At 37.7% G+C, this 15,895-nt stretch overlaps 1 protein-coding gene across 1 annotated transcript in view; it reads left to right on the top strand.

The window, feature by feature from the left end:
• LOC146497231 (vasoactive intestinal polypeptide receptor 2-like) overlaps positions 1–5,656 on the top strand; it is a 76,863-nt gene extending 71,207 nt beyond the window's left edge. Inside the window, exon 13 of the mRNA XM_085139304.1 lies at positions 22–5,656. Within this exon, the coding sequence (XP_084995430.1) occupies positions 22–192 (171 nt within the window). The 3' untranslated portion in view covers positions 193–5,656. The remainder of the gene's footprint in view (positions 1–21) is intronic.
• Positions 5,657–15,895: the final 10,239 nt, after the last annotated feature.

Raw genomic sequence — 15,895 nt, 5'->3', positions numbered from 1 at the left:
TTATTTTACCTGTTCCTGAAGGTTCAAGGTGAGCTAAAAAGAAAATGGCGGAGCATGTGTCTGAACTGTCGTCTGAGCAGGAATCGCCACAACAACACCTTCGCCTCCAGAAACGGTTCACAGCACATGGTGCAGTTTCACAGCAACTCCAGAACCCAGTCCATTCTGCAGACAGAGACCTCGGTGCTGTGAGAACACGAGGTCTTTGACACACAAACAAACACAACAAAAACACAAAAAAATGCAGTCTTAAGATTGACCTGGGTCTAATAGTTTTACAAAGTTATTAGGAAAATACAAAAAAAGAGGAAAAAGCAGTACTTTGAGATGAAGTACCACATGGGTGGGACCTGCACATCACTGTAGTGCAGATGTTGGTTTTAGCTTTACAAATCTCTGCAAGCCTTCAAGTTTCTCATTAGTGGATCAAAAGCTTTTCAGATCTGTCCAGTGAGGTTTACTGTGTTTGCTGCTAAGAGCCTTTTTTTTTTTTGCTGTCTTTATGCTATGATGTCTGCTGCGTGAACAGAGAAAAACATGTGCAACGTCCTTATACTGTTTTACCTGGAGCTTTGTGCACAGATGAGATATAAAATGTATATACTTGAATGTTGCATGCATTAAAATCTATATTTTTGAACAAACATATATGTGTAATAGAAACAGCAGGATCTAGGTGCTGCAGACTTTAAATTGGCACTTGCAAAAAATGCAAAAAATGCAAAAAAAAAAAAAACAGAACCATTTTTGCCATCTTTAACAGAAAGGAAAACAGGTGATTGTTTTAGTATACAAATCTTTATATAACTGTTGCCTGCTGTGCGATTTAACACCGCTTGTAATACTGTGCTGCAGTCTTAATGCTGTCATTTTGGAGCCATGTTGTAAAATATAATAGATTGGCTATGGGAAACCTTGCAATACTTTTTTGTTTGATACTGACCTAAAATTCATGGTAGCCGTGTCAGGATTTAGTTTCCAGGACGTGCATGCTGTATGCAATAACGCAGCAAAGTGACAGTCCTGTCATTAAATCCCGCAAAACTACTCACCTTAGTTCTTTCTTATATGTTTTCAATCCTTTTCCATGTGCCTCCTGTGTTCTCCCAGCCTTATCACAGGTGTCTGTGTGAGTTTGTTCCTCACCCTGTTTCAGTTTAATCCCTGCTTTGAAAGAATGATCTTAATGTGGTCGATTTTAATTCCAATCTTTTTTAATGTCCTGTTCTCATTATTGTCTTGATTAAGTCCATCTGTTCCCTTGTCTTAGAAAAATAGACTCTTAGCCTCCAAATGTTCTCCTGTTGTTTGGTGCTCCTGGCTGGCTGTCACTCTGTAAAGCACCTTAAGTTATCAAATTCCTGATTAAAGCCTCTTGTGTTTTGCCACCCTCCTGTCAGTTGCTGTTGTGTTTGCATACTGGGTCCTAATGGGAATATTTCCAAAAATCTGTGAGAAATGCTGGTGTCCAAACCCAACTTTAACACAGCATTTGCTTCCAGTACCAAGTCATTGTTGTTGCCTTTTCACCACAGTTGTCTCCAAACCCAAATTTGGGCATATGTTATCCCTTTTGGAGGCCGTGGGTAGTACATTTATTATCATGTAAATAGAAAAACTTGGTTACGTAAATTAAAAAAAAAACCATCAAGTTGTAAAAAATTTATTTGTAAATATTTTTTTAAACATTAGGTTTTACTTATAGTGTCTCTAGCTGTTCTTTTAATAAGCTTCTCCTAGTTTTTTTCAAACCATTTCACATAAAGGTCAGTTTTAATGATTGGTTTTTTTTACAAATATGCAGGGAAAGGTGACAACCTGTCACTTCAGTGAATCATTTACTGGTCCACAGTGGCCACACCCACCCATTTGATACTTATAATTATTGGTAAGAATAATTCGAAAACACATTTTGACCCAGGTCAGCACATGAGCTCAGTGTTTCTGGGCTTATCGTTAAAAAAAAAAAAAACATTGGTAAACACAGGGTTGTTTTGTACCAATTTTAATCCAAAACACTTTCATTTTTGATGCACAGTCAACAAACTGCTGTCACTGAGAAGTCCTGAGCATGCATCAAACTCTTCATCCATGCTCTGATGGTTTTGGCACAGTGCTCGGTGACCTGTTCTAAAGGCACAACACAGACGAGCACTTTAAAGATGTCATTTAATTAACAAGATGGCGTGTTTGTGAGAACCTGTGTTGGGAAATAATGATGTCTTTAAAATTACTTACATAAATAAAGGTTTATATGATAGAAATTCGCTTCAAAACACATTTAATGTGTTTCAGCAGAAGAACCTCCAGGCCGTCACCACTTAATGCAGAAGTGCCTGGTGGATACAAGTAAATATGAAATGTTTTACTTTCTGTTGGTTTTATTCATGCAACCAGTGTTTTGTGGTAGTTGCATGAAATCCTCAGTGTTTGACTTTTTTTGATTGCTTTTGGTAAACGGCTGTTAACCTGTGATTTCTTGTAGATTCTAATTGTATATTTTGTCAAGACAAAACGTGAAAAAATGAAAACTTTTGCTTTTTGCAATGTGCTTTATTTTTCTTTAACATGTTGTATTTAATGGTCAGCACAATACAAAAAGTTCTGGTGACACTTGATTTAAGGCATACAGAATTATTTTTAGTAGTTTCCTCTTCAAACCTTTAATTTAAGTTTATGTGTGTGTCCCTATATTTTAAATCAGCATTCAGTTCTTGCGTTGTGTCACAAAATATAGTAAATAAAATACACATAAACATCGAGGTAAAGTCATACTTGCAGCAGCAAATAATCTGGTCCATAAAATTTGAAGAACATAGAAGGAGATCAGATATTTGTCCAAACTTATTTCAATGTGTTTTGCAGGGTGAACAACACTGAGGCAGAGACGAGTCTTGAAATTTCCCTGTTTTGTTTTTAAAGCGATTATTATTTATTACATTTTTATGGTATCCTCTGCATATCAGCAGATGATACAAAATTCTATATATTACATTACTAGTAATATATGAAGCTTTACTCTTTCAAGAGTTATTTTGGGGATTTTATTCATGCTTTTATTTTATGGGGACTTATTAGGCAGACAGGGAGATGCCTAAAGAGAAGACTTGCAGCATGGATTCACTGTCTATGGTGCAAATGGTGCTTTGTTAAAAATTTGGAAAGGAACAGAAAAAGAAAAGGAGGACAAAAAGGAGGGGGCAAAAAGATAAAGCACGTTTGAATAGTATAGATAATGACTGCTGTGTTCTTCATGGTAACATGTCTTTGTAGTTTCTTAGTAATCCACTTCATGGTAGTTTTAAGTGCTTGGATTTAGTTACCTTGGATTACTGGATTACTTTTTGGTTTGTGAAGAAATATCATCCCTCTGTTTCGTCACTGTCATCCACCTACAACCAGTCAGATGCATGGTACAACATAAAGAGCCAGCTCAACAGGACAGACTCATCTGTGTCTGTGACAGGAGTAAAATAGGCCGTCTGTATCTCCTGTAAACAGTAAGCACTAAACAGAGGTGGCGGCTTAAAACACCAGGTCTCAGTAACCAATTCATCCCACACTCCCAACTCAACCCAACAAGCGTCTTGAAACAGAGATGAAATGTCCTCACACACCAAAAAAACCTGCGTTGTGAAGTCGTGCTGTAAAGTAACACAGCAATCATCAAGATATTTATTAACAGTTTTAGTAACAGGTGTCCATACTAAGGTTTTAGCTCAGCTGCTGCTGATTTTGCTTAAACAGAAACTAAATAAGTAAATGTTCCCACTTAACAAGCTGTACCTGGTCATGTTTAAATAACGATTTAAACAAGTGATCATCTATTGAAATCAATGTCGATTAATTTAACTAAACAACTTGTTTAATTGTACAGAAATGTCAGTAGTAATTTCAAAACAAAGCTGTTGCCTTAATGAAAGTGTTACCAAGTACCTTAAAAGATGTCACTATGTTACTCAGTGTGTCATTTAACATCTATGTGACTACAAATGACTGAGTCTACAAAACCATATACACCACACAGTGTTGACTTGCCGAGTGAATTCATATTTAATATTGACTGACGTGATGCTACGAATCATGTCGCCTGAACACATGTATTTGTACTTAGACACCATGAATGTCATGCAAAAGATGATTGGTAAAGGCTACCATTGTAAGCATTGCACTGTGTGAATGTAACTCTCTGGAAATTTGCATTTTATTTAATATTGCTTGTTTTTCTGTCCCCTCAATGATAGGAACATGATTTCTGGGTGGTAACATGTATTACATTGAAAATTCTAGACACTTGGGCCAAACTTGTTTGCAGTTCAAAATCATTTGAAGTCACTGGGGTTGGCTTTATCCATTTCTTCCTTAAGCTAATCTGAACCAAAACCATTCAAAAGCTTGCAAATTGTGTAATTATTATCGTTACTAATAGCCTCAAGTGATTCAAAGACTCTGAAAACTACTTTTACAATCTTTTAACCCATTTTAGTATCTACACCAGCCCAGACCTCGAGAGCTTTGGTCCTGCAGATTTTAGATGCATCCCTGCTCCAACACAGCTGAATGAAATGGTTGAATTACCTCTTCAGCAGACCATCAAGTTTAGCAAAGGCCTGGTAACAAGCCATTCATTCGATTCAGTTGTGTTGGAACAAGGATGCATCTTAAAGCTGAAGGAGAGTAGCTCTCGAGGACTGGAGTTGGAGACTCCTGATGTACACAATCTAAAGCGTATCCCAGCAGTTGGTTGGCCCCTTCAGTGCTGATACCGTCTTCATCTCAAACAGGAATGAGCCTAGCTGTATAAATGTTGTGGAAGCTTTTATTCCATCTGAGAACAGTAGCTACTGGCCTTATTATAATTTATTCATTTTAGAGTCTAACTCAAGGCCAGTTCATGGTTTCCATGTTGAACAGCGGCCACATAGCCAGCTGTGAGGAATGTCATGCCCAAATTTTGGGTCCTCAGAGGGAAACAACGGAATATGTGCCAAAAAAAACTTACATAAAAACCTGGTTTTTGCACCATGTATATTTTATTGATGACACTTCCACATCTTGTTTTTGGTTGCTATTTGTGTGTGTGGTTGTGTCTGTGTCTTTTAGCAATATTGCACATAAAAAACAGGTTGTGCACCGTTACACCATCAAAAGGTTAAAATTTGATGTGTTGGCTTCTTCAGCTCACACAAAGAGTATACTTTATGGTATCCATTTATGGCATACTACATTTTATAATGAACTTTAAAAATATCCAGCCTTCACCATATTCACGATAGACTCCTTTTCTAGTGCACATAACATGTTCAGATCTGCTTGTTTGAGTTTAGTCCGCAGAAACCATGAATTGGTCTTTACCTTTACCTGTTTTCTTATTTGGTACCCAAATACGCAGGCAGTTCTCCATTGTGGTTCACAAAGCCCAAAAGAAGATTCCTAAAATGTTTTAAAGCAGTCTCTCCTTCAGCACATTTCAAATGTTGCAATTATTATTATTTTTAGCCTATTGAAAACTCTTTTGCAGCTCATTGTTGATTGATGTGGTTGGAAATTAGTGACTGTTTTCTTTTAAAAGACACCCGAACATGTGACAAGGACATTGAAATGGAAGCACAACTTGAATGAAAATTAAAAAAATAAACAGATTCTGTGCACTGCTTTCGTCGCTTCTGGTTTATTTAGTCTTTCATAAAGTTTCAGCAGTTGACGGTTGATCAGAACAAAGCAAAAGTTGTTTAAAACAACTTTGGTTAGTAAACGTCCACTGTGAGAAACCAATCAAGTAAACACACCATAACAAGAAATACTGGGTTAATCCTGGGTTACACTCTTTTTCATATATATATTTAGTGCAAGGGTTATTAAAATCTAATTGGGCACACTGTCTTGATGTCTTGGAAATATCAGAGCTAATCCAGACTGACGGACTCAGATCCTGCCTCGTGTTGGTGAAGGTATGTAGTCTCGAACTGCTCTTTTATACGTTGCTAAAATCTGAAAGCTGCAATGAAGATGAATGTTTGTTTGAGTAATGATATTATTGTCAAAACAAACAGACTGTATCGGTGGTCCAAACGTCTTACACAATGCTCTCTAACAAATGTCCTTTATCTGCCCTCTAATTAGGATGAATTCCTCTCATCAGATAAGAGAAAAACAGCATGGGCAGTGAACTGTGGTCACTCTGACTCCTTAGCTGAAGTTCACATGTAACAGATTTTAATTAGAGTAATGCATCATGGATTTCATCTCATGCTTCAGACACAAATACTGAATTCTTTCAAAGAAATAGAAATATTAGATCAATAAAATGGAAGAGACATATTATGCAAATGACATGATCTTTGCCGTGACTTGTAATATATTGTATATTGTGTTTGAGGAACAGAGTCGTGAACCAAATGTCTACCAATATGTGGTTGCTTACGGTCAGAGCAAAGAGCCGTGTTTCACTGATTAGATTTTTTTAACATTGCTTAAAAGGTTTAAAATTCAACTGAAGAAAAGTCCAAATGTTCAGTTTTAAGGACTTTTTGAACTAATTAGTGTGTAGATTACACGCTTTAGTCAAAGAAACTAGTCGTGAATACAAGTGCCGTGCGCTATAGTCTTTTCAGCTGATTTCACTCACCAAACTGGATCTATTGATCATGTTTGGATGACTAAATAGCTTATATATATTTGTCTGGGTGGTAATGAAGAATAAACACCACAGCAGTATGAAACATCGACTGGACCAAAATGACGTCTGCAGCTACATTTACAAACTATTAAATGCCCTGCAGCTGTGCCGCCCGAGCCCCGATGAGGTTTTCCGATAAGTGCTGCCAGTTTCAATTAACAATCCAACATGCAGGACCAGACATGCATTCATGTCTGTGAGTTAAATAAAAGCAAAGTCACAAAGATGGCACTGTTGCTTTATGCAAACTGTACTAGGCATTAAGGAGCTATGACTGTGCTCAAGACCTTTGATGAATAGACACAAAAATCTGATAGTTTTGTCCAAAATAATGTCAAAAAACTTTTTTAACACAGTTAAATGCCTGAAAACTTTTCTAAGGAGCTTAGAAAGAAAAGTGTTAGGACTTATTTAAGTAACTTGAAGACGTTTCACCTGTCATCTGAGAAGCTTCTTCAGTTCTAAGAGCTATTGGTGGAAAGTCCCAGATTTTAAGCCTATGGGAGTGTCCCCTAGAGGGTCATAGACCACCTGCTGATCCTCTACCTAATCACACAAACCAAGGTGTGAGAACTGGTGTAGGTTACAATCAGCCAAGGAGGTGAACCCATTGGTAAAACCTAGCCCCACCCTATCATGTGATTTCCTGAGATCAAATGACCCAGGATGTGAGCGGTTGTAAAGGCGTCTGGGAAGGGATCCCAAAACTGGATTATAGATGTCAGACAGTTGGTGTCGTAAGCCTCCGCCTCTGTTCAAAGATGGTCATTCACAGTCTTTCACACTCTCTGTCCAACATGTGAACATCTCTGTCTCAGTTGCTCTTAGAACTGAAGAAGCTTCTCAGATGAGAGGTGAAACGTCTTCAAGAAACTTAAGTTAAATGGCCTGTATTTATATAGCGCTTTACTAGTCCCTAAGGACCCCAAAGCGCTTTACACATGCAGTCATCCACCCATTCACACACTGGTGATGGCAAGCTACACTGTAGCCACAGCCACCCTGGGGCGCACTGACAGAGGCGAGGCTGCCGGACACTGGCGCCACCGGGCCCTCTGACCAGTAGGCAACGGGTGAAGTGTCTTGCCCGAAGACACAACGACCGAGACTGTCCAAGCCGGGGCTCGAACCAGCAACCTTCTGATTACAAGGCGAACTCCCAACTCTTAAACCACAATCGCCCCAGTTAGTCCAGACGCTTTCCTTTCCAAGCTTGTTAGACTACCATGACCTGGATGACAGAGAACCTTAACAGACATAGTCTGACAACTTTAATCCTGAAGATGGAAAAAAGAACAAAAATTGAAAAAGCAATGGTATAAATTTATATTTTTAATAAGCCAGCGACTTTATTAGTGTATGTTTCTTTCTCTGTGAGAATAGGGAACAATTTTTTTGTTTGACATACAGTGTTGTACTTTAAAATAAATATAACTTGACCTAATGCAGAGTGGGCTACTGTTAGGTTAGTAGTCATCAGTCGGAGTTTTAGTCTGTTAATGGTTTTGATTATAAAACGTGCCAAACTTTATACTTTATACGTCCGACTGTAAATGTTGGAGGAAGATTAATTTCCCCTTAACCATAGTAAAAAGCCAGTGCGCTGCTGATTATGTGGATCATTTGCACCTAGTGAGTGGGGGAGTATTTCCAGTAATGAGAAAGCATCTGAAGCCAGATGTTCCCTGCTGTATGAGAAAGGGCAGCCACGAAAAGCATCCAGACATGATTTTCTCACATTTTAAAAACAGCTTCAGGGTTCCCCAACCTGCCTAATCCCACTCTAATACCTGGCTATGAGGGTAAACAGAGTTATCATAAATATTGCATTTGTAGCTATATACCAAAGTCCTTCTTGAAGCAAGTCTCAGCACTCAGAAGCCATTGTGGAAATCCTTTGGTGATTAGACTGTGCTAATAGCAAAATAAACAGAGCAGGACCCTTAATTTTCATCTTAACTGTCACAGGAACATAACTGCTTAAAAACTGCATCAATCAAATCTGATTGAAACTGTGTTAGAAGTCTGGAAATAGATATTTCTACAGCTTTAAAACAGATATTTTTAAGCTCATTTTCCCCTGTATGCTACTTAAATTACAGGTGCAAACATGCCACAACACTGATTTAATTTACCGTGAGCATCATGTCTAACAAAACACTAGTGTTAAAAAGATAATGAACTACAGTTTTACAGCTATAACTTCCAAAAATCCCAGTCCTATTTAAAATTACTGACTCTTAGCATCAGAGATGGAACATGCATGGATAAAAAAGAAACATATTTAGGCTTTTAGTAATTTCCCCGTGTTTTCTTCACTTTTATCCATTCTCATGTGTTCTTGACGTGCTGGCTCTTTTGTCCTTGGAGCCCAGCCTTGAGGAGGCGAGCTGGATGTTCAGTCATCTCTGAGAAGACGGGCTGCCTTGATTGGAGCTGACAGAGTGACTTGAGGCAAAGATGCTGCTAATTGAGAGGGAACAGGCTGGCTGGATGAGGGGGTCCCTGTTAGGGTGATGACTGAGCACTTGGCTTCACATCGCTGGTTGTTGTGTATGAAAACTACGGTCTTCCAGAGGGGGAAACTGACTCTTTATAACATTTTCTTTAGCTGGCAAAAATGAAAATAGGAGACTGAGGAAGTGAACAGTGTTAATCAAGGCTGTAATGTAAATGTCAAAAACATTCAACCCTGAAGGCCTTTAACTGACTCCTGATATTAAATAAACTGTAACTGATACAGATGTTTAACTGTCACAGTGTAATTTTAATATATATCAAGTGTAATATATATATTTAACCCACATTGTGAATAGTTGAGCCTTTTACCATCTTTACTTCTGAGAAACTGCCTCTTTTAAAAAGCTCTTTTTATATCCAATCATGTTAATGACAAGTTAACAATCAATCAAATTTGTTGCAAATAGTTTCTTTTTTGTACCATTTACTTTCTTTTTAAATGCACCAGTGCAATTTCTCACTTTTGTTCTGTTTTCTGTGTTCTATTGTATATGAAATACGAGTCTGTGAGATTGCATTCGATTCTGTTTTTATTTATTATTGAGTTCTTCTGTCACAGGTAATGGGAAAATACGGACTCAGTCGCGGAGCTCTGGATGCAAAGTACACAGTGCGTTTATTCACAGTGCCCAAAAACAGTCTCAAAACACAAAGTGAAGTGCAAAGTCCAACAGTGATCTTCTCTAAACTCCCAGTGGTGCGCAGGTGAGTTTCCAAAGTGATTATCCGAGTGTGTGCTCTCCTCCAATAGCTTAATCCCGCGGACTCCTTCTCTCCAACCTCCAGCTTTGTATTTCTTCCTCCTACAAATGAGCAAAAACAACAGGTGAGGAGGCTAGCTGGCTAAGGCTAAGCTGCACGTCACAAAACACTCTTTACTACCGAGCTTCAAGTACAATCCAGCGTCGACTGCTATCTGAGAGAGAGAGAGAGAGAGAGGAGGAGAGAGAAAAACACACACATACACACACACAGGCAGGTCGCCCCGGGAAGGACCGTCCAACCATGACATCTTCTTCCCCACTATCACCTAGTATTACAAATCAATGGGGAAATGACTCTGTGCTGCCTTGAACTGTGACTGGACTAAACACTTTTGGAGGGCATGTTTTAGGGTGGACCTATCTCATAAATAAGTGGTTCTTGGTTTGCCAGTAAGAACTGCCCCTCATTCATCACATGTCGTTTCAAAACATGATGATGACAGAAGCAATGCTCAGCTTGATGGATGGCATCACACTGCAATCTACCCCTTATTCTGATAACCCCTGGTCTTCAGCCAAATTCAAGCTTAAAACGCCATCATAGTGCATAACTTTGAAACCCTTTCAAATTCATATTTAACTTTCTTGACAGATAATTTATGCCACTTAATGAAAACTCAGACATGTGCAGGCTTGGCCTTTTCTCACGTCTTGTGTGAATATGGATCATTCCTGTTTAAACACATCTGTTGCTTTTTGTGCTCTGTTATTTGGATCATTATTCTGCTATGTTGTCTTAAAATTGCATGTATAATGCATGAAAACGTTATTCCTCATGGATGGAATCACTGTAGTAAGACGGTGTCACTTTCTCATTCAGTTCCTTCACTCAGCGATCCACTTGAATTATCCCGTGGCCACATTTCAAACGGCATGTTTTCAAATTAGCAGTTGGTTAACTAGTGAGAAACAGATCAGTGCGCATGAGGAGTCAGCCATCTGGCTGCTCCATCTGTCTGCACCAAACATCTGTTTAACTGGGACTTTCATCTCAGGAGCACTTTGGTTGCTGATTCCTTAAATTTCAGTAAAGTGCGGTCCAACTGTGGCTCCCACCAGGAGCCTTTTTAACAGATCCATATTGACACTGGCGCCTATGCATGTTGTCACCCCAGCTCTTACAGTCTGCATGCAGACTGCATGTAGGCAAGATAATGAACTACAACCCTGTGTATCTGATTGATAGAAGCACTGTATTCACACTGAGCGCTGTTATATAAAATTGTTTGAGCATTCAGATTAAACTGGAAAAGTACTGCATAAATGCTATTTACACTTTTTGTTTGCAGATAGACGCATGTTTGTTTCCAGACTCAGCATAAATTAGTGTCAGCTTTTTGCAAAGCACAGAATCATGACATCGAAACTTATTTTCGAGTTTTTATGGTTTTCTTGATTAATCCACCTCCTGTCTTGTGTTTTCCTGTCTGCTTCTGATCTCCTTGTGAGTCTTTTTGCTTTTTATTTATCTTTTTGCATTAATTATATTTACTTACTTTACTTTTTTTTGCAGAACTTAATTTGGATTTTGCTGCTCAACTCTGTGCCAGGTTTTGTTGTCATGTTATTCTATAAGATCTATTACTTTACTGAGTTTAAAAGCATGATTACTCAAGGGCAAAGTTTGCAATTTTTAATGATTAAAAGCTAATTTTACTGATTTTATTTTCTAACAGACACAAATAACAAAAGTATTCTGGGAAACTGCAAATCCCACTGAATCTACAAATACAGGTATATCTTCTTCTTCTTCTTCTTTTTTTTTTTTTTTTAGAGGTTTTTGGATTTTAGAAGTACCATTTTTGTAACTTTTAATAAGAATTTCTACTTACAGGGAGACACGCTTTTGGCTTTAAAGCCACTTGCTTTGGTTACAGCTTTTTACTGATTGTGTTAGAAAATAACTACTTTCCAGTTCTCATAGTAAAAACCTCCATTAATGAAAATAAGACTCAGTTCAGTTCCATGTGAGAGGAATCTGAATTCTTCCCATAAAAGCTAATCCACCTGAAGTCTGCTGCTGGTGCTGATAGTAATGTACCATATTAAGATGAAAGTGTCCTGGTCCTGCGTCTGTTTCCCAAAGTTCTGTTATTCATGTTTTTAGTTAGTCTCTTGTCTTATTTAGTTTTCTCTTGTGTCCTGTTCAACTTACTCTTGTGTCTCTGTGTTGTTCCTAGTGTATCCTGTATGTCAGTTACTGTACAGTCACTTTTTAAAAAAATGAATTGTTGCTGTGGGCAACATATTCTGAATTTGCCACAACAGCTGTTACTGTTGCATTTCAGAATACATCACTATTCAGATCCTAATTTCTTATTATATTCCGGCTAACACCTCATACATTTTAACTACTTGAACCCCTTGATTTTAATTATTTGTGCTGGACATGCCTACATAGAATAAACACTTCACAATGAGCTCCAGGCTAGGTCCAACAAGCAGCTGTATGTCTGTGAATTTCATGAACATCTCAGGAGGTTTAGGGGAAATATTTGATTCATAAGAAAAAACTAAGAATAAAATGACAAAAACAGTGGCGGAAAAATTCTTGTCCTTCGTGGTTCAAGGTCACTGCGTCTCACTTGTTTGTGTAAGCTGCTCTGACACTTTTAGGTCAGCTAGGACATTTCATGTTTACATGTCCATAGGTTCACCCACAGTGCAGAAAACCCCTGCATGAAATGCAACATTGTAGCTGAGTGCAATGTTGTTTTTCATACTGAAATTTACATCAGCATGTACTGATGTTATTTCAGCTATTTTTCCCTGCATGCTCAGGGATTCATTTAGCATTATAGCAGTATATGAAACAGCATTTGTAAAACTGAAACGTTCTGATACTGAACTGTTTTATTTGACTATATAAAAAGCATTTTTATTCTCCTTGGTTTTACCATTTTAACCCAAACCATACTGTATGACTAAACCTATCCACGTAGTTGAATCTAACCAAAGAGCCAGTGAAAGCAAAGTAAAAGTCAGGCGAAAATAAAAATGAATCTGCATGCAAAGAAGAAAGCAAAACTAAGTGGAAAAATGAGAATGAACCACAGTCTCCTGGATGATCAAATTGGGACTTGTCCCTACTTTATATGAATTATTCTTTTTATTTTTAGTTCAGATATACAAAAAAGATATAGAACTTTAAACATGTAAGAATATATCTTCAACCAGGATTTGTCAAATCACAGCTACATTAAAGAGATCTTTAGTCTGTATTTTCACTGATTGTAAATTCATTGGGGATTTAAAGTAAAATCCCTTTTTACCCTTTTGGGTAAAAAAGTGCCCATATAGGCCACTCCAGTTAATTCATATAAATAAATCCACTGCAAATTAACAACACATTTCAATGACTTTATGGAGCTCTTGTGAAACACATCAATAGCTGTGATGCTGCTGACTTAATACGCAACAGCAACAACAATAATTCAGTTTCAGAGATAAAGACAGGGTGTCCTTTAGTTAGGATCATGTAGCATATTCATTGTGGCAATAATGAGACCAGTTTCACTCCCAAACCCTTCATATTTTGACCCAAATCAACATTTTCTCCTGAAAACTAGTTCAAACACAGTTTTGATCTCTAAATGTTAGAAACAGCCGGAGAAATAAGAATGAAACAAAACAGTGTGCAGGTTTGGTCTTCACTTCAGTTTTGCCCCTGCCGTCATCCCACCTGCTTGCATACACGTTTATTCAAAACTAGTATTAAAAGATTGGTTTCAATTTTATAATATCATATAAATTATGTTTATTACATGCACTCAGTGTTGGTCAAGTTACTTGAAAAAAGTAATCAGTAATTAATTACTGATTACTTCCCCAAAAAAGTAATCCCGTTACTTTACTGATTACTTATTTTCAAAAGTAATTAATTACTTAGTTACTTAGTTACTTTTTAAAAACATGATTTACAACCTGAATAGGTGATAAAGTGATAGATCTTTCAGCCCAATTCTACTTTTTCTACATAATCCATCACACAAAATGTAATCAAATGGAAAAGTCTCTTTTTAAAACTTGTTTTGTTAGTTTTAATCTTTTAACTTTATGCATGAAGCAAAATTTTAATTATATGCACCATTCTCTGACTGGAAGAAATTAGTTTAACATTTAAACCTATTTTCTGCACATTCCAGCAGCTACATAATAAATATATATATATATATATATATATATATATATATATATATATATATATATATATATATATATATATATATGTGTGTGTGTGTGTGTGTGTGTGTGTGTGTGTGTGTGTGTGTGTGTGTGTGTGTTTACACTCACTCTTTCAGATGCAAGTAAAGCACAGCAGAAAATAAATAAAGTCAAAGACTAGCGGTCCTTTTGCTCTATTTTCACCTGTAAAGCAGGAGTAGAGTAGGCGGAGGTTTATACTGGTGCAGGTGTGCAGCGGTCAGTGGAAGGATACCGCAGTTTCTCTGTGAGTTTCTCATTACGTCATAGCTACTCGGTGCTTGCTTGGAAGTTTAGGGGTTTTTTTCGCTGTAAAAATAAGTTTTCTTCCCACGCACAGCGGCCACTAATGTTTTTGTCACTTTTTACGGAATCAAACTCAAAGTAAGGTCAGTACTTCCTCGCTTTAAACGCTGCACGCTCATACTCTCTCCCGCACTCGATATATGATCCATTGTTGATCTGCACACAGCTGTTGTCACGTCACTGTCATGAGACGTTCTCAAAATCACGGTTTTAGTAACGCAGCGTTCCTACGGGAAAGTAACGGTAATCTAATTACCGTTTTTGCAATAGTAATCCCTTACTTTACTCGTTACCTGAAAAAAGTAATCGGATTACAGTAACGCGTTACAAGTAACGCGTTACTGTCCATCTCTGCATGCACTACATCATATTTATTACAAAGATTAATAATAACCTCAGTTGTAACTTTGGAGTAACTGATGTTTTGCAAAATATAAAAGATTTGTAGAGAAATGATCATTTCCTTGTTTTCTAACTTTACAAAAGTTTTACATTAGGATCATTTTCTCCATTTATTCTGTGATGGCTATCATACAGTTTAGACTCTCTGTAAATCCAGCATTTCTCTATTGTGTCTGTGAAATGAAAGCAACACATGCTTGAATAAAACACTAATGCATCCATATAACTGTTATGAGTTATGAGTCATCTGCTGTCACCTGCTGTTCAGTAAAACCAGGTCATTTATTTTTGTAAGTTGTAATAGTGTTTTATACACTTACAGCTTTATCTCTGTGTTGGAATCTGTTAATATGAACTGACAGGATGTAATGAGAGAGGACGTGATGTGATGGATGCCATTATCTCTCAAAATGCATCATTTCCACTGCATACGCAGGTGCAGGGAGCGGATATTAGACGTCTGTGACGTCTTGAAATTCTGCCAGTCTCTTTCTTTTCTACACAGCCTTCAGCCAGACTTTTATTTATCAATGCACAGCTGCATTTCTCCAAGTGGGATTTGATTTGTTTTGATCAGAAAACAGTAATATAATACTTCAGACCCTCCCAGCAGGCATGTTTAGTTTCTAAAATTAGAACAACAGCTCATCTGGTTTTCTTAGGCCAAAAACATGAGGTTAGGGTTTAAAATTTGCAGTGCTGGTTTGAGAGCACTCTCACTCCCGATCACACTGGAACACCGGAAATAACACTTAAGAAAAGGAGACGTTTCAGCCAGCGCTCTTTTCTCTGATGTGATCTCTGCATGTCACTTGAATAATGTGAGTCTAAGAGAGCTCTGAGGGGACGAGATGGCATGTATTTGAGCATGCAACGGTGAATGGTTGATAAGTCTGACAGCCCGGCGTGGGCAGTCCCTGGCTGGTGGACGCTTGACATTGCCAGGGTTCAAAGGTCACGTGCAGGAACACGTTGTTATGGTAAAGACCAGAGGGGTCGTAGGGTGAGCTGTCACTCTGCT

The sequence above is a fragment of the Neolamprologus multifasciatus genome, chromosome 18 (assembly GCF_963576455.1).
Source record: "Neolamprologus multifasciatus chromosome 18, fNeoMul1.2, whole genome shotgun sequence".
NCBI lineage: Eukaryota > Metazoa > Chordata > Actinopteri > Cichliformes > Cichlidae > Neolamprologus > Neolamprologus multifasciatus.
The sequence above is the reverse complement of the archived record's forward strand: the minus strand, read 5'-3'. Positions and strand labels throughout refer to the sequence as shown.